Here is a 25957-nt window from a genome sequence, read left to right as displayed (position 1 = left end):
TTGGTAGAATCAACATCACTAAAATGTCCATACTACCCAAAGCAATCTATAGATTCAATGCATTCCCCATTAAAATACCAACGGCATATTTCACAGACCTAGAAAGAACTCTCCAAAAATTCATCTGGAATAAAAAAAGACCCCGAATAGCCACAGCAATCCTGAGAAAGAAGAATAAAGTAGGAGGGATCTCAATACCAGATTTCAAGCTGTATTACAAAGCCACCGTCCTCAAAACATCCTGGTACTGGCACAAGAACAGACATATAGATCAATGGAATAGAACAGAGAATCCAGATATCGACCCAAACCAATATGCGCAATTAATATTTGACAAAGGAGGCATGAGCATACAATGGAGTCAGTCAAGACAGTCTCTTCAATAAATGGTGTTGGGAAAATTGGACAGATACATGCAAAAAAAATGAAACTAGATCACCAACTTACACCATACACAAAAATAAACTCAAAATGGATACAGGACTTAAATATAAGACGGGAAACCATAAAAATACTAGAGGAATCCACAGGCAGCAAAATCTCAGACATATGCCAAAAGAACTTTTTCACTGATGCTGCCCCTAGGGCAATGGAAGCCAAAGAGAAAATAAACAAATGGGACTACATCAAAATAAAAAGCTTTTGCACAGCAAAAGAAACCATCAACAAAACAACAAGAAACCCCACTGTATGGGAGAACATATTTGCAAATGTTATCACTGATAAAGGCTTAATCTCCAACATCTACAGGCAGCGTATACAACTTAATAAAAGGAAGATAAATGATCCAATAAAAAAAATGGGCAACGGACCTAAATAGAATCCTTTCTAAAGAAGACAGAAGGAAGGCCAAGAGACACATGAAAACATGCTCAAAGTCTCTAATTATCCGAGAGATGCAAATCAAAACGACAATGCGATACCATCTCACACCTGTCAGAATGGCTATCATCAACAAATCAACGAACGACAAGTGTTTGCGAGAATGCGGAGAAAAAGGAACCCTCGTGCACTGCTGGTGGGAATGCAGACTGGTGCAGCTACTCTGGAGAACAGTATGGAGTTTCCTCAAAAAACTGAAAATGGAACTCCCATTTGACCCAGTAATCCCACTCCTAGGAATATATCCTAAGAAACCTGAAACACCAATCAGAAAGGATATATGCACCCCTATGTTCATAGCAGCACAATTTACAATAGCTAAGATTTGGAAACAGCCTAGGTGCCCGTCAGCTGATGACTGGATCAGAAAACTATGGTACATCTACACAATGGAATACTATGCTGCCATAAAAAAGAAGGAATTACTACCATTTGTAGACACCTGGATGGAATTAGAGAACATTATGCTAAGTGAAATAAGCCAGTCAATGAAAGAAAAATACCACATGATCTCACTCATTTAGGGATAATGAAAAACATTATAAACTGATGAACCAAAAGATAGTTACAGAGGCAGTAAAGCATCAAACAGAGTGTCTAATTACAGCGGTAAGGTTAGGGAGAGGTGGGGGAAATAAGAGATCAACTGAAGGACTTATATGCATGCATATAAGAGTAACCAACGGATGCAAAATATTGGGGGTGAGGGCATGTATGGGAGTGGGGTGGGGGGGGCAATGGTAAGACATGTACACATAATACCTTAATAAAAAAAATGGAAAAAAAATGGAACCATGCAAGTACTATAGGAAAACATGAAGAATTCCCTTTTAACCTTCGTGTAGGGAAAGGCTTTCTATGACTCAAAATCCAGGGGCAATAATAGAAATCAAATATGGGGGACATCAGTAATATTCTCAACAATAAATATTAAGAAAAATAAAAAAAATTGAGAAAGGAACAAGCTAAACTCCTATGCATTCATGAAACAATCAAGAAAGTACAAGCCAAGGTACATATACTATGGAGGGATAACACTAGGAGGGAGCACTTGAAGGGAAGCTCCTGTTACACAACACTACCTCACCTGAAACCATCTTTTACTGCTCTGACCTGAGGGACCAGATCCCTGAGTTCATCCATGACTCCCGCCCCAGGAAAACCTGAGTTCCACAGAGATGCTGGGGCCCTCTGATCTGTATTGAAGGTGTGTTTCTCATTGACATCTCTAGAGGGCAGAGCTCAACAAAGTGCCACAGAAACGACCAGTTTTCCAGAGGGAATCTGGAATTTTGACACTGTAAGTGCTTGGCTGTGCTCCTAAACGCTCCCATTCTTCTTTTATTAACCTGTTTACTTGTCTGCATCCTGACTGAAATATAAGCCTCCTGAGGGCAGGGACCTTGTGTGTCTTGTTCATCTGTGTATCCCCAGAACCTAGCACGGAAGCTGGCACTGAAAGGTGCTCAACAAAATCGTTGCTGAGTGGGTGTATTAAATCTTTTAACACACAGTTTCTTACAATCTGCTTCTCCCCATATTTCTGGTTTAGGCTTTAACTTAAATTACATTTATTTTCTAATAGTATTTTATTTTTATCTCTTTATTATGGAAATTTCTAGCATGCATAAAAATAAACAGAAAAGTATCCTCCTGTACCCATCACCCAGCTTTAATAATTACCGACTCAATCCAACCCTAAGTCATGTTTATGCCCACCCACTCTCCCGCTTGTGAAATAATTTGAAGCCAGTTCTAGGCATCATATATTTTACCTTTAAATACTTCTATCTGTTCCTCTAAAACAGGGGTCCTCAAACTTTTTAAACAGGGGCCAGTTCACTGTCCCTCAGACCGTTGGAGGGCCGGACTATAGTTTTAAAAAAAAACTATGAACAAATTCCTATGTGCACTGCGGGCCCGGGACGAGTCGGCTGCTAAGCAGGACAGGCAGTGGCACCTGGCAGGCCGGATAAATGTCCTCTGCGGGCCGCATATGGCCCGCGGGCCATAGTTTGAGGACCCCTGCAAAACATAAGAATTATTTTTAAAATAACCACAATACATGATCACACTTAAAACATCGACAATTATTCTCTAATATCATTCAATATCTAATCAATGTTCATGTTTTTAATGTTGCATAAATGTTACAAATGATATTTTACAGTGGGTTTAAATCCAAATCCAAATAAGGCCCACACATAAAGTTATTTTAATTGTTCATGTCCCTCGATGAGAAGAAACTTTAATAATATATTAGGCCAAATCTGTTCACCTCTTAATAACTGGCGGTTTTTGTTTTAATGCAAAACTCATGAGAAGCTAAAAAAAAAAAAGGTTTTAGCTTATTGAGAAAGTGTGGCTGAACAGTAAAAAGGTAGTAAAAGTCCTGGGCAAGTGGAATAGGAAAACAGAAAAGAAAATTAAACAAGGCTAAACAATTTGAACAAGTTATAGACAGCAAGTGAATCTCAAGAACTTATCTTCCCTAACCAAGGATGCCTGAGAGCAAATGGTTATACCTCCCCTGCCTAACCAAAGATTGCATTGCTTAAACCACCCTGGTCAGAGAGATAGGGGACCAAGACCCAATTAATGCCGTTTGTGCCAGCTAAACCCATGGATGGATGAAACCAGGGGAACAAATAACAAAAACATGATTAGAGGCAGACTACCCAAGATAAAAGTAATACAGTAAAACACAACAAAGAATAATCTCCAAATCCCCTACACACTCATTTTGATGCATCAACATATTAAGAATGCACCTGAAAAACTGATTAATATCCTGCTGAAACCCTCCCCTAAGATTCTCGCCTGCAAGAAAAAAAAGGTTTTTTAAAATTTTATTTTATTGTTTAAGGTATTACAAATAGTAGTACATATGTCTCCTTCCCCCCTCCCCCCATTGATCTCCCTCTCGCCTCCCCTACCCCCTGGGACTTGCCTTCACCTCCCTCTGCTAAATCTGGCAACCTGATTAGTACACCTTTTCCTCTATGCCACACTCATATCAGCCTCGCCAGCCTCTGGGCCTTTGCATGAGCTCTCTGTTCTGATGGGAATACTCTACTTTGAGCCACTTCAGCATTATTGACCTTATATGTTTAATATCAGTTTTCCCCTAGCTCTATGAAGTTTTGGAGGTAGGGCTTTTATCTTGTTTCCAGTCATGTCTCCATTGTCTGGCATAGCACCTGGCACATAATTGCTCAATAAATAATATAGTTTTAAAAATTATTAAATGGAAGTTTTCCAGCAAATACAACCATAGAGAGAATGGTAGAAAGTAGAGAAAGCCCAACATACCCATCCCCCTGCTTCAGCAATTGTCAACAATGTTTTTGATCTGTACCCTGTTGTGGGGGGCTCATGGTGGTGGCCTCCTAAAGAGACAGATCCATGTCCAAATACCTGGAACCTGTAAATGTGACCGTACTGAGAAAAAGGGTCTTTGCAGATGTAATGAAGTAAGGGAACCTGAGATGACATCATCCTGGATTATCCAGGTGGGCCCCAAATCCAATGACGAGTGTCTTTACAACAGAAGAGAAGACACAGACACACAGAGGGTGAGTCGATGTTAAGATACAAGCAGAGATTGGAGTGATGTGACCATGAGCCAAGGAAAGCAAAAAGCCACCAGGGGCTGAAGGAGGCCGGAAAGGGTTCTCCCCTAAAGCCTCTGGAGGAAGTGCTGCCCAGACAACAGTTTGACTTATAATTTCTGGCCTCCAAGAATGTGAGAGGATATATTCTGTTGTTTTAAGCCACCCAGTTTCAATAATTCCTTATAATAACCACAATAAACTAATATATGGGAACTTACTTTACCCACAACCATGGAATTATTTTGAAGCAAATCCTAGACAGCTTATCACTTCATCAATCAGAAATTAGGTATGCTAATCTCTAACAGGTAAGGACTCTTTCTAGGCATAATAATACTATTCTCTTATTACACTAAAAATTATAATCCCCTAATTTCATTAAATATTCAGCTTTCCAATTTCATCCATTGTCTCATGAGGGTTTCTTTACAGTGGGCTTATTTGCATCAGAATCTATACAAGATCCCTATGTTGCACTTGAGTGATATGAATATGGTAGAGGCCCAGTGCTCGAATTTGTGCACCAGTGGGGTCCCTCAGTCTGGTTTGCGGGATTGGGCCGAAACCAGCTCTCCCTGAGGGGTCCCGGATTGCTAGAGGGCGCAGTCAGGGCCAAGGGACCCCACTGGTGCATAATCGAGGCCAGGGAGGGACATGGGAGGTTGGCCAGCCAGGGAGGGACAACAGGAGGGCTCCAGGACATGTCCAGCCTATCTCGCTCTGTCCCAATCGGCTGGACCCCTGCAGCAAGCTAACCTACCAGTCAGAGCATCTGCCCCCTGGTGGTCAGTGTACATCATAGCAAGCGGTTGAGCAGCCTTAGCATATCATTAGTATATTATGCTTTGATTGGTTGAATGGCCAACCAGACACTTAGCATATTAGGCTTTTATTATATAGGATTATGAAGACATGGGTGAATGAATACAGATGTCAGGCAGATGAGAGTGTGTGTGGAATCTTGAGGAATTCCCAAAGCCCAGACTCAAACCCTTAGGTCCTCAAGCTGTGAGTGGAGCTGTGCAAGGTGTTATGACCATTTGTGATGAAGCGGTAGGGAAGCCACCCAGCCATGCCCTCACACCAGGACCTCACAGGAGAGTGGAGGAGGCACAGTGGCATTCAGTTTTGTTAGTGTTTTAGAGGGCTCTGTAAGAGGCACAGAGAAACAACTGAGGTGAGGTGTTAAGCATGGTCAGGTGGGAAGGAGGGGGTGAGGGCAGATGTGAAGAAGCATCCCCACAGGCCTGGGACTCGCTGAAGGACTTAAAGAAGGTGGTGATACTCAAATGTGCATTTTAGGAAAAGTGTTCTGGTTGCAAGGAGACAGCAGACTAGATGGAAGTGAAGCTACAGACAAGGAGCCCTGTGTGTCTGTCAGCTCCCTCCCCACGCTATGGGGAAGCTTATTGTGGGAAGAAGGACTCATTATGTCAAAGCCCAGATTTTCTGGGAGGGTGTTCATGATGAGCCCCGAGTGTGGCTGAAGTTAGAAATCACTGCTAATCCAGCCACTCTGGCCCAGTGACAGGCCAGAAAAATAGAATGAAGATTTTATATGCATTCACTAACATGTAATCTGTACCTTGGAAGTCCAGGTCTGAGCAACATTGAGTGATCTGAGAGAAAGCTCGCCAGGGCCCCACCGAGCATTAAGCAGCAGAGCGATGATGTGCCAGGGGGTCATGGACTGAAAGGACAACAAAGGCACCAGAGAGCAGAGCTTGGGTCTGTTGTCTTGTTCATCATTTCCCCACCCTCTAGGACACACTCTGAAACCCTCCTGGACAGGACCCATGGAGCCCCCTCCATCAGCACCAGCATGAGGCTGGGAAAGCGACACCCAAGACAGAAAGATAAGTCCTTCTGTGACTCCCAGGCACGTGGGGATGCACTAAGAAGTCTGTAGTAGGCATATCACTCTTGTATTGAATGAGAACCAAACTCATAACAAAAAAAACATTTTTATTACCAGAAGGAAAACAGCTCCTAAGTAAAAAAAAAGAAAATTTCTTATGCCATTACCAAAAGGGGTAGCTGTTTTCTTGTGAACAACTGAGAATGTCAGATATGAATTTTACACTTGACTCTTCGATGGGCTCTGTGACAGATATGTGACAATTCCTGGAAAAGATGAGAGACATCATAATTCATGTTTCCATTTTTTATTTAATTTTGAATTCCAAGAGAAATGCAATAGAAAGAGATTGAAAATCTGATTTCATATTTGAACTTAATGAACAAGAATAAACTATAACTAAATCTGCTCATAGGAGATTTAATTATTTTGGAAAAGTTTATTATTCTCACAACAGCCAGGATCTACATCTAGTTAAAGCACTTCATTGTTGCACAACGTCTAAAGACTGCACCTGCATGTGCTGGGTGTCCATGCCTGCTTTATTTAAAACTTGAAAATCTTCCTGGCTTCTTCTAATGTTTTTGCATCTATGGGAGGCTTCCTCTGACTGCCGGGCTGCAGAAACTTCTTCACAGGTGGGAGGTTGCTGATCCTGGTTTTCAGGGCCTGCAATGCACAAAGCACAGCCTCAGATGGAGACACAACACCCACCCATCATTACACAGGCCAGGGAATCTGAGACCCTCCCAGACAGGACCAACAGTGTCCCTTCCATCAGCACCAGCAGGGGGCTGGGAAAGGGACACCCAGCAAGAAAAGAAGATAAGGGGAAGGAAACACAGCTCAATAACACTTCCCCCAGAGACATGGTTAAGACTTGATTCAGTTCACATTCTTTCCTATCTTCCTCCCCACATGGAAATCTGGTAGCTTCATCACTTTTGTGCAGACAAGGAAGACTAATGTGTCTGTCAGAGCAACACAGGGAAAGGCTCCAAACTGGAGAAATGAATATGTGGGACAACTGGGCTGGAACTGAAGATAGAAAATATAGAAGGTCAACCATGAGGACAGTCAAGAGCAATTGAGATAGAGAGAGAGAGAGAGAAAGAGAGAGAGAGAGAGAAAAGGGGCAGTGGGGAGGGAAGCACAGTACTTGAGAAAAAGAGCAGGAGCTGAGGACAGAGACGCTGAGCCCTGGATCACTCTCATTGTGAAAGACAAACTATTCTAGTTGGGGCAGCATCCACCTCCAATTTCCTTGGCAAAACAAGATTCTTTTCCTGCCACAGACCAGGACCTACGAGCAAATTTTGGAGACCTGAGGGCAGCGGGGCGTGGACAATGATGCAATCATAACATCGCCAGTCCAAGAGCCCAGATATCAGATTCCAAGATGGAGATGTGGGTTCCCTCCCCAGGGCTGTGAAAGGGGTCACCTTCAGCAGCGGGAAATTGGCCAGAAGGCTGGGGTCAATCTCTTCAACAGAGTAGATAAGTTCAACCAGGTGAATGTCGGCCCTGCTCAGCCTGTTGCCAACCAGGTAGTGTTGTCCGTGGCTCTTCAACACCTGGTGCAATGGAGAAAGCAGGTTATGAACTCAGGTGCACTCAGGCTGGGTCCCCCTGCTCCTGCCCAGGTCTCTCAAGGGCGGCTTCCCATCTCTGCTGTCTCCCTGGACAGGTGCAGGCTACCATCTTTTTCCCATTCCCATATCAGTGGGCTCCCTCTATGCATCTTGCGCTGGCCCAGGCCTAGCACTGGCTGCACTGTGTCTCTGTTGGCCCCTTGCTCTGCCCTTTGGAGCCCTGAACTTTAGCACATGGCGCTCTCTCTCTCTCTCTCTCTCTCTCTCTCTCTCTCTCTCTCTCTCCTTCTCTCTGTCTCCTCTCTCACTTGGGCAAAGATCCATCTCTAGGACATCCTTCTTCAATCCTGAGCAGACTATATCAGAGCCTACATTTCTCCTCTACTCATTTCCTGGTCTATCTCTTTGGAACCTCATGCAAACCTGGGTCAACCTGAACTCACGATCTCTCTTGCAATATGGGCTCTGTCTCCTAGGTTGCACTATGTTATGATCTGCTGCTGAAATGTCTATGTGTGAACTGCAGTGATACCTGAAATGCACTTTGTAATTTATGCAAAAACAACATGTTTGATTGATAGAGAGAGGGACTCAGAGATAGAAACTCATGATAAAGCAAACATAATGAAAGGTTAATGGTTGTATCCCCATGGTGGGTGCATATGTGTCCAATTATTCTGAATGTATGAAATTTTTCAGAATAAAAGTTTGGGGGAAATGTATGATATTTATTAAAATATTCCAGCAATCATAAAATATGAAGAGAATAAACACACATAGCACCACCAACTAAAGATATTAACACATTGGCAAATACACTTTCAGATCGTGCATGCATATAAAAGAATGGATAATTATTTGGTAAAGAATATGATAAGGTCAAAACCTATTTTGTAACATACATTTTTAACTGATGTTTTCAGGAGCTCTTTGATTTCAAAGTATCTGCATCCTCAAACTGCAGTGCCTACTGACCTTGTCATTGAGTGAATGTTCCCTAAACTCTCAGTACCACAAGGCCCAGGAGAGTGTATTATTAGATTACTATTACATTTTTCGCTCTTTGAATATGGACCAACACACAAGTAATGAATTAAAAATTTGTAGAATGAAAGAATGTTTCATAAGTGCTTTTTAATGCTTTATAAAGATGAGTGTATTAGTGTTAAACCTTTTTTATATGTAAGCCTTCTGTAGCCTTACAATCATTATTTTGGTCCACAATTTTTATTTAGTTTGATTTCAGGAAATTTGGATCTTGAAATCTTTTTTTACCTTCAAAGAAACAAATTATGGTTTGCACTACATACAAAATCATGGAACTTTATTTCCTTGGCTTGCATAGCTTTCCCCTACAGTCTAACAATCCAATATTTTGTAGATTGTTTGTTCCTTAACATCTTTTCATCTGTCTCTTCCTCTCCATCCCACTGCCCCCATCTCTGTTTAGATACTTCTCATCCGTCCCAGAAACATGGTTGGGCAATCCGTCTCATGTTTCCTACACATGTTGCCAGCATATTTTCTGATAAGTTGCTTTCTTCCTGCTTCTCTTGGATGAAAAGCCCCTTCATGGTATTCTGCCACATCCACTCCAATCGCTAGTTTTGACTCCCAGAACCTTTCACAGCTCACACTCTTAACTGTGGCCATAAAATGCCATCAAATAGAGAATTCTAAATCAGGTCCTAGTAAATTAAAATTTTGGCTCAGCCGGTGTTGCTCAGTGGTTGAGCGTCGACCTATGAAACAGGAGGTCATGGATTACGGTCAGGGCACATGCCTGGATTGCAGGCTCAATCCCCAATGTGGGTCATGCAGAGGTAGTCAATCAATGATTCTTTCTCATCATTGATGTTTCTATCTCTCTCTCCCTCTCCCTTCCTCTCTGAAAGTAGTAAAAATATATTTGTTTTTTTTTTTTAAAGAAATTTTTCTGACAGATTATAACTTGGGTATAACAGGTACATATCCTCCCCACAGCTGATTTTGATAACATCCCCGGAGAGCCAGGGTGCTCCATCAGTAGTCAGGAGGGCCCATTGGAAGTGAAGGTCAAAGACCCAGGACTGCCTAGGCACCAGTTCTCTTTGTCCTCTAGTCTCAGTGCCCCAAACACTGAACAGCCCACTTACCTTTTCAAAGGCTGGGAAATAACGATTCGTTGTTTTCTCTCTGATCTGGGTCATCTTGGCATCTTTTTGATCGGGTGGGCATAGTGGCAAATGCAAGATCATTTCATTCAAATCTGCCATACCTTCTGAATACATATCAATCCTCAAAGACAAAAATGACCCATTTGTCAACTGTCACCTGCCTTTACATGTTATAGTTTAAAAATCTAAAAGAATGGGGAAATAGGAGAGGGCAACTCCATTGGGTGTATTTTTATAAGCCAGTCATTCAGGTATGATATTCACCTAATTTTAATATTTCATATCAAGGTAATAGCTACGTCTAAAATTTTTGTTATGCCCATGACCAAATATCCTGACAGAGAACATCAGTGAGGTGTCCAGAGTCACAGGCTTGGAGAAATGGTGGAGTCACTGCAGGTACCCAGTGAGATGCTACCTAAGGTTTGCCACCTCTGCTGTGGTTGGTTTTGGGCACAAACTCCATGTGATCCATAGGCTAAAGGCCTGCCACCTGAGGAATCTGCAGAGAGTCCCTGGCACAGACACCTCAGCCATGTCCCCCTCCCTCTCTCACCCTGTTACACCACCCAGGCCCGTTTATATGCCCAATATTAGCAGATCTTCCAATGAGTTCCCATAGAACACAGTTCCCAACCCGCTCCATGTGATGTTTCTAAACTTTGGCTATGTTTGCACTGCTCAAGTCTCCACCTAAAACTTTACCTGAATGGGTGCAATCCTATATATAGTTCCAACCAGTGCATATTCCAGGAGATATGTTTTTATTGTGCCTAACTGGGCTTTCTATAAGAGGTTTTCTTTTTTAAAAGATAAAAATTTTATAGACATTTAATTCAAACACCATAATGCCACTTTTTTAAATGTACAATTTTGTGATTTTTCATAAATTCACAGGTTTCTGTGCCATCACTGCACTCTAATTTCAGAATATTTCCACCCCCCCCCCCCAAGGGAAATGCTGTGTGCTCCCGCAGCATTCCACATTCTCTCTCCCCCGCCACCCCACTGTCTCCCAGCCCCTGGAAACCAAAATTGCTTTCTGTTTCTATGAAAAGAAATGTTCTTGACACTTCATCTGAAAGACATCATACAACATGAGCCTTTGATGTCTGGTTTCTTTTACGCAATGTAATGTTTTCAAGGCTTATTGACTGTTACTCCTTTTCCTGGCCAAATAATATTACATTCATGGATACACAAAACTTTGTTCATCCATTCATTGGTTGATGGACACTTGTTGTTTCCACTTTTTGAATATTATAAATAATGCTATTATGAACATTTTTGTACAGGTTTGAGTGTGGATATATTTTTTACTCTTTTGGGTACATGCATACTTAGTAATGGAGGTGCTGATATGGTAAATTTATGTTTAACGTTTTGGGTAACTGTCAGTTCCTTACAAGATTTTAGTTTCAACCATGTGGTCCCATCACAACAGGGAAGAGACCCCTCCCCAGATGTAGTTGTATTGAATGAATCTGGCTGCTTCAGTACTTACATCAAAATGCTCCAGGCAACCGTAGCATCTTGGGCACCAACCTTTACAAATCTTTGTCAAGTGGCCAGTCCACACAACAGGCTGATAAATTCGGTTCCTGGAAACTATTCCTGTAATTTCTGGAACTTGAAAAGTAGCTCCTTTGGATCCTTTCCTCCCTCAGCCTCTTCCTGAAAGGCCTGAGCACCTGGAGTCATGACTCCACCATCCTCCTGGCTTCATAGTTCACCAGTGTTTGGAAACCTCTGTCACTGCCTGTGCTACAGCCATGGACTGAATCTTCTTCTCTAAGAAGTGGAATCCCTCCTCCTCATGCCCCCTGCTGGCCTGGACCTCTGCATTTACCTCCAAGGCCCATGCTGCTGCTGGTTATGATCCCCCGACACAATCCTGCTCATTCAAGGAAGAATCTAAATTTTTATTAATTGTTGATGAAAAAACACACATAAAAAATACCTACAGGGCTCTCTCCTTTATGTCTTTCCCATAGAGGTTGTGTTTGGCGGCAATGTAGTTGAGAATGGCTCTGGTCTGTGCCAGCTTCATCCCATCGATTTCCACCATGGGCACTTGCTGGAACATCAAAGACCCATCTTTTGAAAAAAGAAAAGAAAAAGTAGAGTGAAACGTCTCCACACTCATAGGATGAACAGATGTTTGTTAAAATGACTAAATATATGAATGGAAACAAAAAATTATGGCCTGGTAACGTTTTAATAGAAATAATATTGGGTTTCTGCTTCCTGTAACCTTTTTCTTCAATCTCCTTTTATTTTTTTAATTTATTATTTCACTTATCTTTTTTCACTTCCCATCTAGATACATAGTAGGTGTCTGTGTTTTTTAATTGACTTATCTTTGTGGATAATTTAGGAAGAAGTTGGAGAGAGGCTGCCAAGGGCCACCAGCCAGATGCCATTTCAAATGGGGAGTTCCCAAAGTAAGTCTTGTGGGGTTCGTGGCATTAAGGCAAATTCTAAGTGAGATTTCTATGTAGCTGTTCTGTGTGCTCTTCAAACTCTAGCATTGATCAGTGTGTGCAGGCAGGCCCTGCTTTCCAGACTCCAATGCTGCTGGATCTTTCTCTTTGTCTTTCTCTTCATACTGTCACGTGGCCTTCCAACTAATTCAATACCATCTTGTTATCTGAGTCTGTAATACTACTGGGATATTACCTTGTCAAACCTGCCTGAGTCTTGTCAAACCTGCCAGATTGAAGGCAACTGCTGGGCTTATTTCTACTCTCTTCACCCTGATGCATGTGTTTGAGTGTCGGTGGATAGATGGGGTCCTGAGCAGACACACCTTCACTCATGGTGGGTGCAGAAAGGCAGGAGAAGCAAAAAGGGGATATTCCAGCTCACAGGGGATGGTTGCTTGGCAAATACTCTGAGAGTTCAAGCCCTTCCTATCCTGAGTAATAAGACCTGTTCAAGGACCCCCATCCTTACACTTGAACCACTTTTCTTCCTCTCTATGCCCCCCCAACCCCTGCCAGCTCCCACCATATACACAAATAGGCATTGCTTGGTGTTCAAATCTCACTATTGACTTTATAGATACTGTTAATCAGAGCAATTTAGATACATAGTCTTACCATTTCTTAACTTTTCCAGGTCTTCGGGACTTTGCAAAAATTGCTCTTCAAACTGGAAAGCAGAAATAGTAAAGAAGTTCTTGTTACTCATTCCATAGCAGTATAGAACTTAAAAAAAAACAACACATTATTGTTGTGAGTATTACAGATACTCTCCTTTTTTCCCCCTATTGACCCCCGCTACCCAGTTCCCACTTCATTCCAGGCCTTCACCACCCTATTGTCTTTGTTTATAGGTAATGCATATATGCATATAAGATCTTTGTGGGTTTTTTTTTAAAGATCTTTGGTTAATCTTTTCCCCTCCCTCCCCCCTTACCTCTGAGATTTATCAGTCTGTTCCCTGTTTCCATGCCTCTGGTTTTATTTTATACATGATTTATTTTGCTCATTAGATTCCTTGTTTGTTTATTTTAATTTTTAGATACAATTGTTGATACATATGTATTTATTGCCTCCTCCTCCTCCTCCTCCTCCTCCTCCTCCTCCTCCTCTTTCTTCTTCTTCTTCCTCTTCTCCTCCTTCTTCTCTTTCTCATCTTAAAGAATACCCTTCAATATTTCATGTAATGCTGTGAAACTCTTTATCTGACCTTCAATTCTAAATGATAGCTTTGCTGGGTAGAGTAATCTTGGTTGTAATTTCTTCCTATTCATTACTTTGAATATTTCTTGCCATTCCCTTCTGGCCTGCACAGTTTCTGTTGAGAAATCAGCTGAAAGTCATACGGGCGCTCTCTTGTAGGTAACTAACTGCTTTTCTCATGCTGCTTTGAAAATTCTCTCTTTGTCTTTAACCCTTGGCATTTTAATTATGACGTGTCTTGGTGTGTGCCTGTTTGGGACTCTTTGCACTTCCTAGACTTGTAAGTCTATTTCTTTCACCATGTAGTGGGAAGTTTTCTTTCATTATTTCTTCAAATAGGTTTTCAATATATTGCTCTCTCTCTCTCTCTCTCTTCTTCTCCTGGCACCCCCATAATATGAATGTTGGTATGCTTGAATTATTATTTGTAAATTATTCTTTATTTCAGTTAGTATATGCTTAATTTCTGACTGGTTCTTATTCAGGTCACTTATGTTCTCACTAATTTTCTTGAAATTCTCATTAATATCCCTGAAAGTCGCACCAAGTCCCTTGAAGCCCTCATTAAGATACTTGAGCAACCTCATAACCATTGTTTTGAACTCCATATCTAGTAGTTTGCTTGCTTTCATTTAATTTAGGTGTGGTTTTTTTTTCTGGAGATTTCTTCTGTTTTTTCATTTATCACATGAACCCTTTCTACTCAGAATTTCCTCTTTTGAAAAGTCTGGCACACATTAAGGTAGAATTCCCAATTAAAGAAAGGAAAAAGGGCCCCCAAATTAGTTTTTAAATTTTAACCAAAAAACAACTTTAGTTTTTGATATGATCCCTGGGATGTGAATATCACCTCTTTCATGTACTGTTTTCTTGAACTTGAGCATATTACTGACTCTTTGCATGTCTATATTCTCATTTATAAAATGTGTGTAGATATGGTATCTGTACTATAGGTTGATCGGAATAAATTCAGTTAGGTATGCAAAGGCCTTTGATCAGTAATAGGTGCACACAGTAGGTGCTCAATAAATATAAGTTGTCATTAGGTTTTAAGGATGGCTGCTTTTCATATCAACCATCCTCTCCCTTTATTTGTTAAATTTAAAGCAATCTAACCTTGGTGAAAATATACTCTGTTGTTGACCTACATTCTTTGCCCCACACCCTCTTCAGTCAAGCTGTTGTAGAGGAGAGGAAGCCTGGGATGCTCTCAGAATCACCTGCTGCTCACCTCCTGTGCTGAACCCCAAAGCTGAAGTCTGGACTACAACAAAAACGTTGGGCTACTGGTATATATAAAGAAAAAAACTGGGTGGCACTATTTGCATTTCTGAACTTTTTTTTAGTTATAAAATAGAGAAAGGAACAAGCTAAACTCCTAAGCATTCATGAAACAATCAAAAAAGTACAAGCCAAGGTACATATACTATGGAGGGATAACACTAGGAGGGAGCACTTGGAGGGAAGCTCCTGTCACACAACACTACCGCACCTGAAACCTTCTTTTACTGCTCTGACCTGAGGGACCAGATCCCTGAGTTCATCCACGACTTCCTCTCTGGGTTCCATAGAGATGCTGGGGCCCTCTGATCTGGACTGATAGGTGTGTTTCTCATTGACATCTCTAGAGGGCAGAGCTCAACAGAGTGCCACAGAAATGACCAGTTTTCCACAGACAATCTGGAATTTTGACAAGGTAAGTGTTCACCTGTTTACTTGTCTGCATCCTGACTGAAATATAAGCCTCCTGAGGGCAGGGACCTTGTGTGTCTTGTTCATCTGTGTATCCCCAGAACCTAGCACAGAAGCTGGCCCTGAAAGGCGCTCAACCAAATCGATGCTGAGTGGGTGTGTTAAATCTTTTAACACACAGTTTCTTAGTCTGCTTCTCCCCATATTTCTGGTTTAGGCTTTAACTTAAATTACATTTATTTTCTAATAGATTTTTATCTCTTGATTATGGAAATTTCTAGCATAAAAATAAACAGAAAAGTATCCTCCTGTACCCATCACCCAACTTCAATAATTACCGACTCAATCCAACCCTATGTCGTGTTTATGCCCACTCTGCCGCTCTTGTACTAATTTGAAGCCAATTCTAGACATCATATATTTCACCTTTAAATACTTCAATCTGTTCTTCTAAAACAGTGGTTGGCAAACTGCGGCTCGCGAGCCGCGGTTTGCCGCTCTGTTGACTAATGAGTTTGCCGACCACTGTCATATACTACCCGTTACCTATTTGCACACAATATGCCACAATTGCCTAATCCTCACAGCTTCCAACTACATGGTAACATTTAGTATAGTCCAGTGGTCGGCAAACTCATTAGTCAACAGAGCGGCAAACCACGGCTCACAAGCCGCATGTGGCTCGCGAGCCTCAGTTTGCTGACCACTGCTCTAAAACATAAGAATTATTTTTAAAATAACCACAATACATGATCATACTTAAAACATCAACAATGATTCTTTAATATCATCCAATATTCAATCAATGTTCATGTTTTTAATGTTGCATAAATGTTACAAATGATATTTTACAGTGTGTTTAAATTCAAATCCAAATAAGGCCCACACATTGTGATTAGTTTCTTAAAGTTATTTTAACTGTTTGTGTTCCCTAATGAGAAGAATTTTTTGTTGTTGTTGTTAATCCCCACCCAAGGATATTTTTTCCATTACTTTTTTTTTCTTTAGAGAGAGAGTGGAAGGGAGGGAGGGAGGAAGGAAGGAAGGGAGAAGAAGGAGAAGGAGGAGGAGGAGGAGGAGGAGGAGGAGGAGGAGGAGGAGAGAGAAAGAGAAACATTGATGTGAGAGAGACATATCAATTGTTTGCTTCCTTCACCCACACTGACCAGGGCGGGGATAGAACTGGCAACCCAGGTATGTGCCCTGGACCAGGAATTCCAACAGTGACCTTTCACTTTGGGGACCATTGTTCTAACCACTTAGCAAAACCAGACAGGGTGAGAGGAAATTTTAATAATACATTAGGTTAAATCTGTTCATCTCTTAATAACTGGCAGTTTTCGTTTTAATGCAAAACTCATGAGAAGCTTAAAAAAAGCTTATAGCTTACTGAGAAAGTGTGGCAGGACAGTAAGAAGCTAGGAAAATTCCTGGGCAAGTGGAATAGGGAAACTGAGACAAGAACATTAAACCAGGCCAAACAATTTGAACAACCTATGGACATCTAGTGAAACACAAGACCATATCTTCCCTAACCAAGGACACTTGGGAGCAAATGGTTAATACTTCTCCCTGACCAGAGAATACGTAGCTTAACTCACCTGGTCGGGGAAATAGAACACAGAGACCCAATTAATGCCATTTGTGCCAGCCAAACCCAAGGAAAAATGAAGTCAGGGGAAAAAAAATAACAAAAACCCCATTAGAACCAGACAGACCCAAGATAAAAGTAAAATAGCAAAGCAGACGAAAGAATAATCCTGAACTCCCTATACACTTATTTGGATGCATCAACATGTTAAAAACACAACTGGAAAGCTGATGAATATTCTATGAACGCCCTCCCCCTAAGACTCTCCTCCACAGGAAAAAAAAAAAAATAGATAAAAAGCCCTCAGGATAAAGACCAAGTGCAGGCTCATTCTAGAGCACACCCATGCCCCTTCTTGGGCATGAACTTTTTACTTGCTCTGAAACTCTAAAGGTCTCCATGAGACTTGCAACCAGGAGAGCAGCGGGCTCACCGCCTCATCCTATCGCCAAGGCCCCCTTTTCTCTGACTTCCCAGTGAGCTAAAACCATCCCTGCCTTGGCTCACTTGTATCACTGTGACCTTTACTTCCCAGTGAGCTAACAGCAGCCCCACCTTGGCTCACTTCTTTCCTCTAACGTTTCTAGGGAGCCAAAGCAGACCACTGCCTAGCCTCTCTCCTGTTGATTCTTCTCCCCTAAGTCCTTCCTTTGCTTCACTTCCCCATCTTTTAAAAAGTTAAACAAATTTACAGTACTCTCAAAATCACCTGAACTCGTGTTGTGAAACCTTTCCTACACCAAGTCAAGAACCCACACTCTGCACCCTGGCCTGAGGCAGACCCTCTCCGGGCCAGTCCCTGTCCGGTAACAAAAGTGCTTCATTACAGTCAATTTTAGATGCAACTTAAGATGACAGAACTCAGAACCCACCTCAACTCCAGCTGCAGCCAGGAGCCACCGGATGGACTCCATTCGGCCTCGTGCATTGAAGTAGTGAAGCTTGGGCTTCCCAGCCATGATGCAGTCTCCTGAATTCTCTAAACATGAATGAATGAATGAACGAACGAATGAAACACAAAAGCAAACATTCACTGTTTGAAAATCTCCTAATGATTCTGGCCCTTTGAACACATTATATCTTTAATCCTCATAACAGCCCCATGAATTAGTTATTACACCCATTATTCAGCTCATGAAAGCAAAGGCACATTCACAGTCATACTCCCACTAGTGATGGAAATGGAAATCTAAAAATGAACTAAAAAAGGGCAGGGCTGGAAACCACCCAGGTGTGGGCCCTGGGAACCTGTGGGGCACCTTGAAACCAGAGGACTTCACTGAGAAGGAGGAGGAGGAGGGAGCAGTCAGTCCTCAGCACCCTGGAGGTTATGCTGCATTTGTTCAAAAGCTGAACTTAGGGCAGAGACTCACTCAATTGTAGCTCAAAAGACCCTAATTCTTTCCACAAACATAGGATGCTAATTCCTTACCTTTTTTGGAATTCTACATCTTACCTATACTTGGTGTGTTTTATAAGCTAGAAAATTAATGTTACTGCATTAACCTGACAGTCTATGGAATGGAACTAACATTTGTTCAATGCCTACCATACAATGGGCATTCTCTCACCTATTTATCTTCACTTAATCCTATAAAAATCACCTGAGATGGATTCTGTTATTACTTTCCTTTTACATTTGGGGATACCGAGGCTTCCAGAGTAACTTGCTCAAGGTTAAGTGGTATCCACCAACTTAAAAAATGAAATAAAAAAATAGAAAATATCAGAGTGCATATTAGGTAGAACAGATAATCATTGTTTCATGAGGTTTAGTGTCGGCTGTTTGTTGTTTGTGTAGGTGTGTGCATATGTGCACACTTCCTTGGTTATTATAAGAGGAGGAGATACTTTGGTTGTGTCTGGCCTATCCCAGGCTGCATAGAAACTGGACATAACCAGAAACCTGAGAATGAAACTCAATGGCTCCAACAAGGGACAGAACTAGGTCTATCATTGTGTGAATGGAAACACACAGGACTCATTAAAAGCATGAATCACAAAGCCAGGACTTAGATCTCAAGTGCTGTTTAGAAAACATTAATTCTCTTGAACATTTTTGTTGTTGTGGAGTTTGAGACAAAACATATACTTCTCTTTACCCAATGGATATATCTCTGAAAAAGTGAGTGGACTTGAATTTTAATACCAAAATGTTTTTAATATCCACATTGTTAATGTGAGATTCAAAAATCTAAGCTTTAGAAAGTAAAAACTATTGTGGAAACATATTTAATCAACCTGTTTTGGGTTTTATGTTTGTTATTTTTAAAAATATTTTTTTATTGATTTCAGAGAGGAAGGGAGGCAGAGAGAGAGATAGAAACATCAATGATGACAGAGAATAATTGATTGGTGGCCTCCTGCAAGACATACACTGGGGATTGAGCCCACAACCCAGGGGTGTGTCCTGGCTGGGAATCAAACCATGACCTCCTGGTTCTTAGGTTCACGCTCAACCACTGAGCCATGCTAGCTGGGCAATCAACCTGTTTTATAAGTGGAGATTTTGTCTATTGTACTTTCTTATCATGGGAAATGGAGATGCAATGATTCAGCAGAATGAAGAGGAGAATTTAGCACTAGCATGTGGCAGGTGTTTGCTATGGACTAGAATTCACAGAGCTTAGTGACTCAAATCCTCTCACTAAGCTGCCTCCTCCATTGATTGATGATCAAGTTACAAAGAGAAATAATTTCTATCTTATGTAATGTTTTATCATAAAGCTCCTCCTTAAAAACAACTTTCTTTCCCTTCCAAATAGGAGGTACCCAATGTCCTGATATGACTGGGCCAAAAGTTATCATGAAACTGCCTGGTCAACAGAAAATGAGAACCACAGATAGTCAACGACTTGCCAGAGGTCACACACCTTTGTTCCTGATTCTCAGTATCTACCCTCTACAATGACCCTAGGAAACAGCTTCTAATAGCCTTTTTTAAACTTGAGGAAACTGAAGTTTAAACAGACAAAGCACCACCCCTACTCTCCTATGCTTTGTTAGTGTTAGGCTAGTTTGAACTCATCTTCTGATTTCATAACACTTTGGCAGGCTTTTTGCTTCTCTCTGAGACCCTTGTTCATTTTCCCACTCAGAACCCATTAGCCAGCTAATGGTTAAAGAGGAGGGAAAGAGAAAAGTATTAAACTCACAAATTCCTTTTTGTTCCCTGATTTTTAGGGGTTTGACAAGAAGAAATACTAATACGTGCATGCCTTGCTTTACATTGATATCCTAAAAAACTGTGAGTGAATTGGGAACTATCATCACTATATTTCACTTGAATGAGGAAGTCAGCTTGAAAGGAATATGTCCGATGATAATTCCGTAGTAAAGGAGCTAAGTCTCTCGGGGTGGTCCTCATCACAGAGTTTTTTTTTAACAAAATCAAATCCAAATGGTTTACTATCACAAGAAATGCAAAAGGACTACATTTATCAGTTACTAACTTATAAAACTGGACTAAAACCAAAATTGATTATATGCTGCTTTGAGGCACAGAAGGACTGAAGCTGGTTCCAGCCCTCTGGGAGCCATATGTGGTAGACACAGTCACCAGACCAGCTCCTTGCCCTCTGGGTCAGAGTCAGCTGAGAAAGACAGGAACCAGGACTGATCCTTGCTACCATTGGTCACAGTCTGGTGGGCAGACATGAGCACCTGACTATGTCACAGCCCTCATTTGTCACACCCTGATAAGGTTAAACACTGGAACCAAGCCTGCTCCATGCCCTCAGGGGTCACAGACTGCTGGGGGAGAACAGGCATCAGGTTGGGTCCCATTGCTGGAGTCAGTGTCTTGTGGCGTTCAGTGGAGAGCTAGTCCCTCGCTGTAGTCCTGGAAACCAGCAGCGCAGTCCCAGCGACCTCTCATGCAGGTCCCGGCTTTCTTGAGGCTGGTTTGCAGGCTCCAAGACAGCCCTCACAGCATTTCTTAGCACAGAGATGGGAGACTTAGAGACAAAGCCCAACTCCTTTCTTTATAAGGTTCATATAGTGGCCAGGTTGTTAAATATTTGCACCCCAATTCTCTCTTTTAAAAATAGAGATAGGTAATATGTACTTTTGAGAGCTATTGAGAAAATTAAATGTGAAAATGTACATAAAAGTCATAATAGGAATTAGCAAATGCAGGTCCCCTCCTGTTCCCATTTCTGGGGAGATGGGTGAGTCTTTGAACACATTGGTTAGCACATCTGTCTATCAATCTATCTATCTATCTATCTATCTATCTATCTATCTATCTATCTATCTATCTTCATCATCATCATCATCTTTCTGTCTGCCCATCCTCTATTATCTGTCTGTCTATCATCTACATCTACCAATCATCTATTTGTCAATCTATTTATCTAGCTAACTAGCTTAGATAGATAAACCCACATGCCTGGGTTGTGGGCTCAATCTATCTCTTGATTCAGAGTTCCAGAACAAATATGATTTTATTCACCCACAGTCAATCTGCATGTTATCCAGCTTTTTTCATTAACCACATTATCCTAACAGACACATATTTTGTGTATTTAGTTGAAAATACTTTATGGTTGACTTTGCAGTTGGCTGTTACATCTATGTAATCTTTCCAAGATAAAGTCTTTTTTAAAATGCAGTAATTCTCTATCCATTTGCATCTCTCATTCAACTCCACAGACTGTAAATAGCACCGGGATGGAACTCTACCCCACTCTGTGTTCTTCCTGCAATTGCAGAGTGAAATGAAGAGAAAAGGTGAGAATATTAACCTTAACCATGGTGACTGAATTGATGAAGTGATGATTTCTTATACAACTTATAAACAAATGATCATTGCTGCTTCTTAAAGGTGTAAAGCTTGGAAATTTTAGAAAATACATGTTAACATGATTGTCAAGTACATTCCTTAAAACTAATTAAATGCACATTTCTTTAATATTTTTCAACAAAAAAGCAAAATAATAAAAAAATAGAACAATAGGCAGGACAGCTCCTCACAACAATGTATTACCCAGCATAGTGGTCAGCAAACTCATTAGTCAACAGAGCCAAATATCAACAGTACAATAATTGAAATTTCTTTGGAGAGCCAAATTTTTTAAACTTAAACTTCTTCTAACACCCCTTCTTCAAAATAGACTCACCCAGGCTGTTGTATTTTGTGGAAGAGCCACACTCAAGGGGCCAAAGAGCTGCATGTGGCTCGCGAGCCACAATTTGCCGACCACTGACCCAGCACAACACGCCAATAGCATCACGGTTGAGAACACTGTTCCAGCCATTTGCTAGACTGGCCATGAACCCCAGAGAGAGCGAGGGACTTCTCAGTTAGCTATTCACAGCAGAGACTGAGTGCAATCTAGTGCCACTGACTTTCAGACTGATTTCATCCTATCATAATAAATTTAATTTTGAACTTTCACAGCCTCCAAAGTATTACAGTATTGCCATTCACAATGGCTGCACATTGACTATTTCAACAGAGAAAGAAACTTCAGTACAAACACCTACACTGTCCTGCACTGGTCAGGTTCTCAGATTGCCTAAAATGCTATCATTTTTTTCTTCTCATATTATTACTTTTTCTCACACCACAATGCTCATGCCCTTGCTTTCTAAATTCTTCATTTTTACATTTTCATAAAGATGCATCCAGTAGCAATTGAATGAACAACTCTTGAACTGTTTCCTAAGCACACCAAGAAGGCACAATGTGAGTATAAAACAGATATTTTCTTGTACTATGGACACATTTTGATATATTGTTTTAGTGACTTCTCTGTGAGGATGTGGTGCCATATATGAAGGTTTATAAAATCAGTACTTTACTTACCTTATTAAAGTCTGTCTCCCACTTGTCTCAGCAACTCACAGCCACCTCTTCATGTGTTTGGCAGCTGTTTTTACAGTTGAATAACTCCTCCCTGAAAGGGGGAGCTTCCAAATAAGGGAAAGCCCCTCCCACAATGTTCAGGGTCCATGGGTTCAATGCTAAATAAGAAGAAAAATGACAAGTCATCCTTGGATCACGAAACAACTGGTTAATATGTTCCTTCTCAAGGTCAGCAAATAAAAGATTAAGCAAAACTTTTCAGATTGTGGAGCTCTCTCTGCCAATCAGTGGGCTTTTTGAAGAGTTTGCTGTGAAGTTTGCATGAATTGGATGCAAGGACTAAGGCAGATGATAAACCTGTAATGTGAGCAGCAAAGGGAGCTGAGGTCAGTAAAGGGCAAGCTGATTGTGGAATACTTTTTCTATTGGGTTTCAGATAAAATACAGGACACCTGATTAAATGTGAATTTCAGACAAGGGACATTCTTATACTAGAAAAGTACTTATTGTTTATCTGAAATTCACATTAAACTGGGCATCCTGTATTTTCTCTGCTAAATCTGGCAACCTGATTAGTACACCTTTTCCTCTATGCCACACTCATATCAGCCTCGCCAGCCTCTGGGCCTTTGCACGAGCTCTCTGTTCTGATTGGAATACTCTACTTTGAGCCACTACAGCATTATTGACCTTATATGTTTAATATCAGTTTTCCCCTAGCTCTGTGAAGTTTTGGAGGTAGGGCTTTTATCTTGTTTCCAGTCATGTCCCCATTGTCTGGCATAGCACCTAGCACATAATTGCTCAATAAATAATATAGTTTTAAAAATTATTAAATGGAAGTTTTCCAGCAAATACAACCATAGAGAGAATGGTAGAAAGTAGAGAAAGCCCAACATACCCATCCCCCTGCTTCAGCAATTGTCAACAATGTTTTTGATCTGTACCCTGTTGGGAGGCGGGGGGGGGTGGGGGAGGTGGCGCATGGTGGTGGCCTCCTAAAAAGACAGATCCATGTCCAAATACCTGGAACCTGTAAACGTGACCGTACTTAGAAAAAGGGTCTTTGCAGATGTAATGAAGTAACTTGAGATGACATCATCCTGGATTATCCAGGTGGGCCTCAAATCCAATGACGAGTGTCTTTACAACAGAAGAGAAGACACAGACACACAGAGGGTGAGTCGATGTGAAGATAAAGGCAGGGATTGGAGTGATGTGACCATGAGCCAAGGAAAGCAAAAAGCCACCAGAGGCTGAAGGAGGCCAAAAAGGGTTCTCCCCTAAAGCCTCTGTAGGAAGTGCAGCCCTGACAACACTTTGACTTTGAACTTCTGGCTTCCAAAAGTGTAAAGAATACATTCTGCTATTTTAAGTCCCTCAGTTTTAGTAATTTGTTATAGCAACCACAAGAAATTAATATATGGGAACCTACTTCTCCCAGAATCACAGGATTATTTTGAAGCAAATCCTAGACAGTCTATCACGCATCTATCAGAAATTGAGTATGCTAATCTCTAACAGGTAAGGACTCTTTCTAAGCATAAAATTCTCTTATTACACTAAAAGTTATAATCCCTTAATTTAATTAAATATTCAGCATTCCAATTTCATCCATTGTGTTGTGAAGGTTTCTTTACAGTGGGCTTATTTGCATCAGAATCCATGCAAGGTACCTATGTTGCACTTGAGTGATATGAATACATTTATGAAGACATGAGTGAATGAATACAGATGTCAGGCCGAGGAGTGTGTGTGTGGAATCCTGAGGAATTCCCAAAGCCCAGACTCAAACCCTTAGGTCCTCAAGCTGTGGGTGGAGTTGTGCAAGGTGTTATGACCATTTGTGATGGAGCAATAGGGATGCCACCCAGCCATGCCTGCACACCAGAGCCTCTCAGGAGAGTGGAGGAGGCACAATGACATTCAGCTTTGTTAGAGGGCTCTGAGGGAAGGCACAGAGGAGAGCCCAACTCGCCCAGGGAAGCAATTGAGGTGAGGAGCTAAGCATGGCCATGTGGGAAGGAGGGGGTGAAGACGAATGTGAGGAAGCATTCCAACAGGCATGAGACTCACCGAAGGACTTAAAGAAGGTGGTGATACTCAAATGTGCATTTTAGGAAAAGTGTTCTGGTTGCAAGGAGACAGCAGACTAGGTAGAAGTGAAGCTACAGACAAGGAGCTCTGTGTGTCTGTCAGCCCCCTCCCCACGCTACGGGGAAGCTCATTGTGGGGAGAAGAACTCATTATGTCAAAGCCCAGATTTTCTGGGAGGGTGTTCATGATGAGCCCCGAGTGTGGCTGAAGTTAGAAATCACTGCTAATCCAGCCACTCTGGCCCAGTGACAGGCCAGAAAAATAGAATGAAGATTTTATATGCATTCACTAACATGTAATCTGTACCTTGGAAGTCCAGGTCTGAGCAACATGGAGTGATCTGAGAGAAAGCTCGCCAGGGGCCCCACCGAGCATTAAGCAGCAGAGCGATTATGTGCCAGGGGGTCATGGGCTGAAAGGAAAACAAAGGCACCAGAGAGCAGAGCTTGGGTCTGTTGTCTTGTTCATCATTTCCCCACCCCCTAGGACACTAACGAGTCCAAGGTAGGCATATCACTGTTGTATTGCATGAGAGCAAAACTCATAACAAAAACACTTTTATTACCAGGAGGAAAGCAGCTCTTAAACAAAATTTCTTATGCCATTACCAAGAAAGGTAGCTATTTTTCTTGTGAACTGAAAATGTCAGATATGAATTCTACACTAAACTCTTTGAAGGGCTTTGTGACAGATACGTGACAATTCCTGGAATAGATGAAAGAGACCTAATAATCCATGTTCCCATTTTTTTAAATTTAATTTTGAATTCCAAGAGAGACGCAATTGAAGGAGACTGAAAATATGATTTCATATTGAATCTTAATGAACAAGAATAAATTGTAACTAAATCAGCTCATGGTAGTTTATTATTTGATTACTTGCAAAAGCTTATTATTCTCACAAAATCCAAGGTCTACATCTAGATAGAGCATTTCACTGTTGGACAGCTTCAGAAGATTGCTACTGCATGTGCTAGGGAA

At 41.4% G+C, this 25957-nt stretch overlaps 1 protein-coding gene across 3 annotated transcripts in view; it reads right to left on the bottom strand.

Moving 5' to 3' along the window:
* Window positions 1-6442: 6442 nt before the first annotated feature.
* Window positions 6443-25957, bottom strand: part of LOC308246626 (glutathione S-transferase A2) — a gene marked incomplete at both ends in the record, with an annotated part of 36778 nt that continues 17263 nt past the window's right edge. Inside the window, 8 exons of one of the 3 annotated variants that reach the window (XM_080665032.1) lie at window positions 6443-6620; window positions 6869-7023; window positions 7797-7928; window positions 10082-10223; window positions 12067-12199; window positions 13204-13255; window positions 17944-18050; window positions 22881-22954. In XM_080665032.1, coding sequence (XP_080521158.1) covers window positions 6901-7023; window positions 7797-7928; window positions 10082-10223; window positions 12067-12199; window positions 13204-13255; window positions 17944-18030 — 669 coding nt within the window. Of the gene's footprint in view, window positions 6621-6647; window positions 7024-7796; window positions 7929-10081; window positions 10224-12066; window positions 12200-13203; window positions 13256-17943; window positions 18051-22880; window positions 22963-25957 lie in introns of those variants that run through there. The other 2 variants (XM_080665031.1, XM_080665034.1) reach the window with 2 other exon arrangements.

Source organism: Plecotus auritus (genome assembly GCF_963455305.1).
Source record: "Plecotus auritus genome assembly, chromosome: 4".
NCBI lineage: Eukaryota > Metazoa > Chordata > Mammalia > Chiroptera > Vespertilionidae > Plecotus > Plecotus auritus.
The sequence above is the reverse complement of the archived record's forward strand: the minus strand, read 5'-3'. Positions and strand labels throughout refer to the sequence as shown.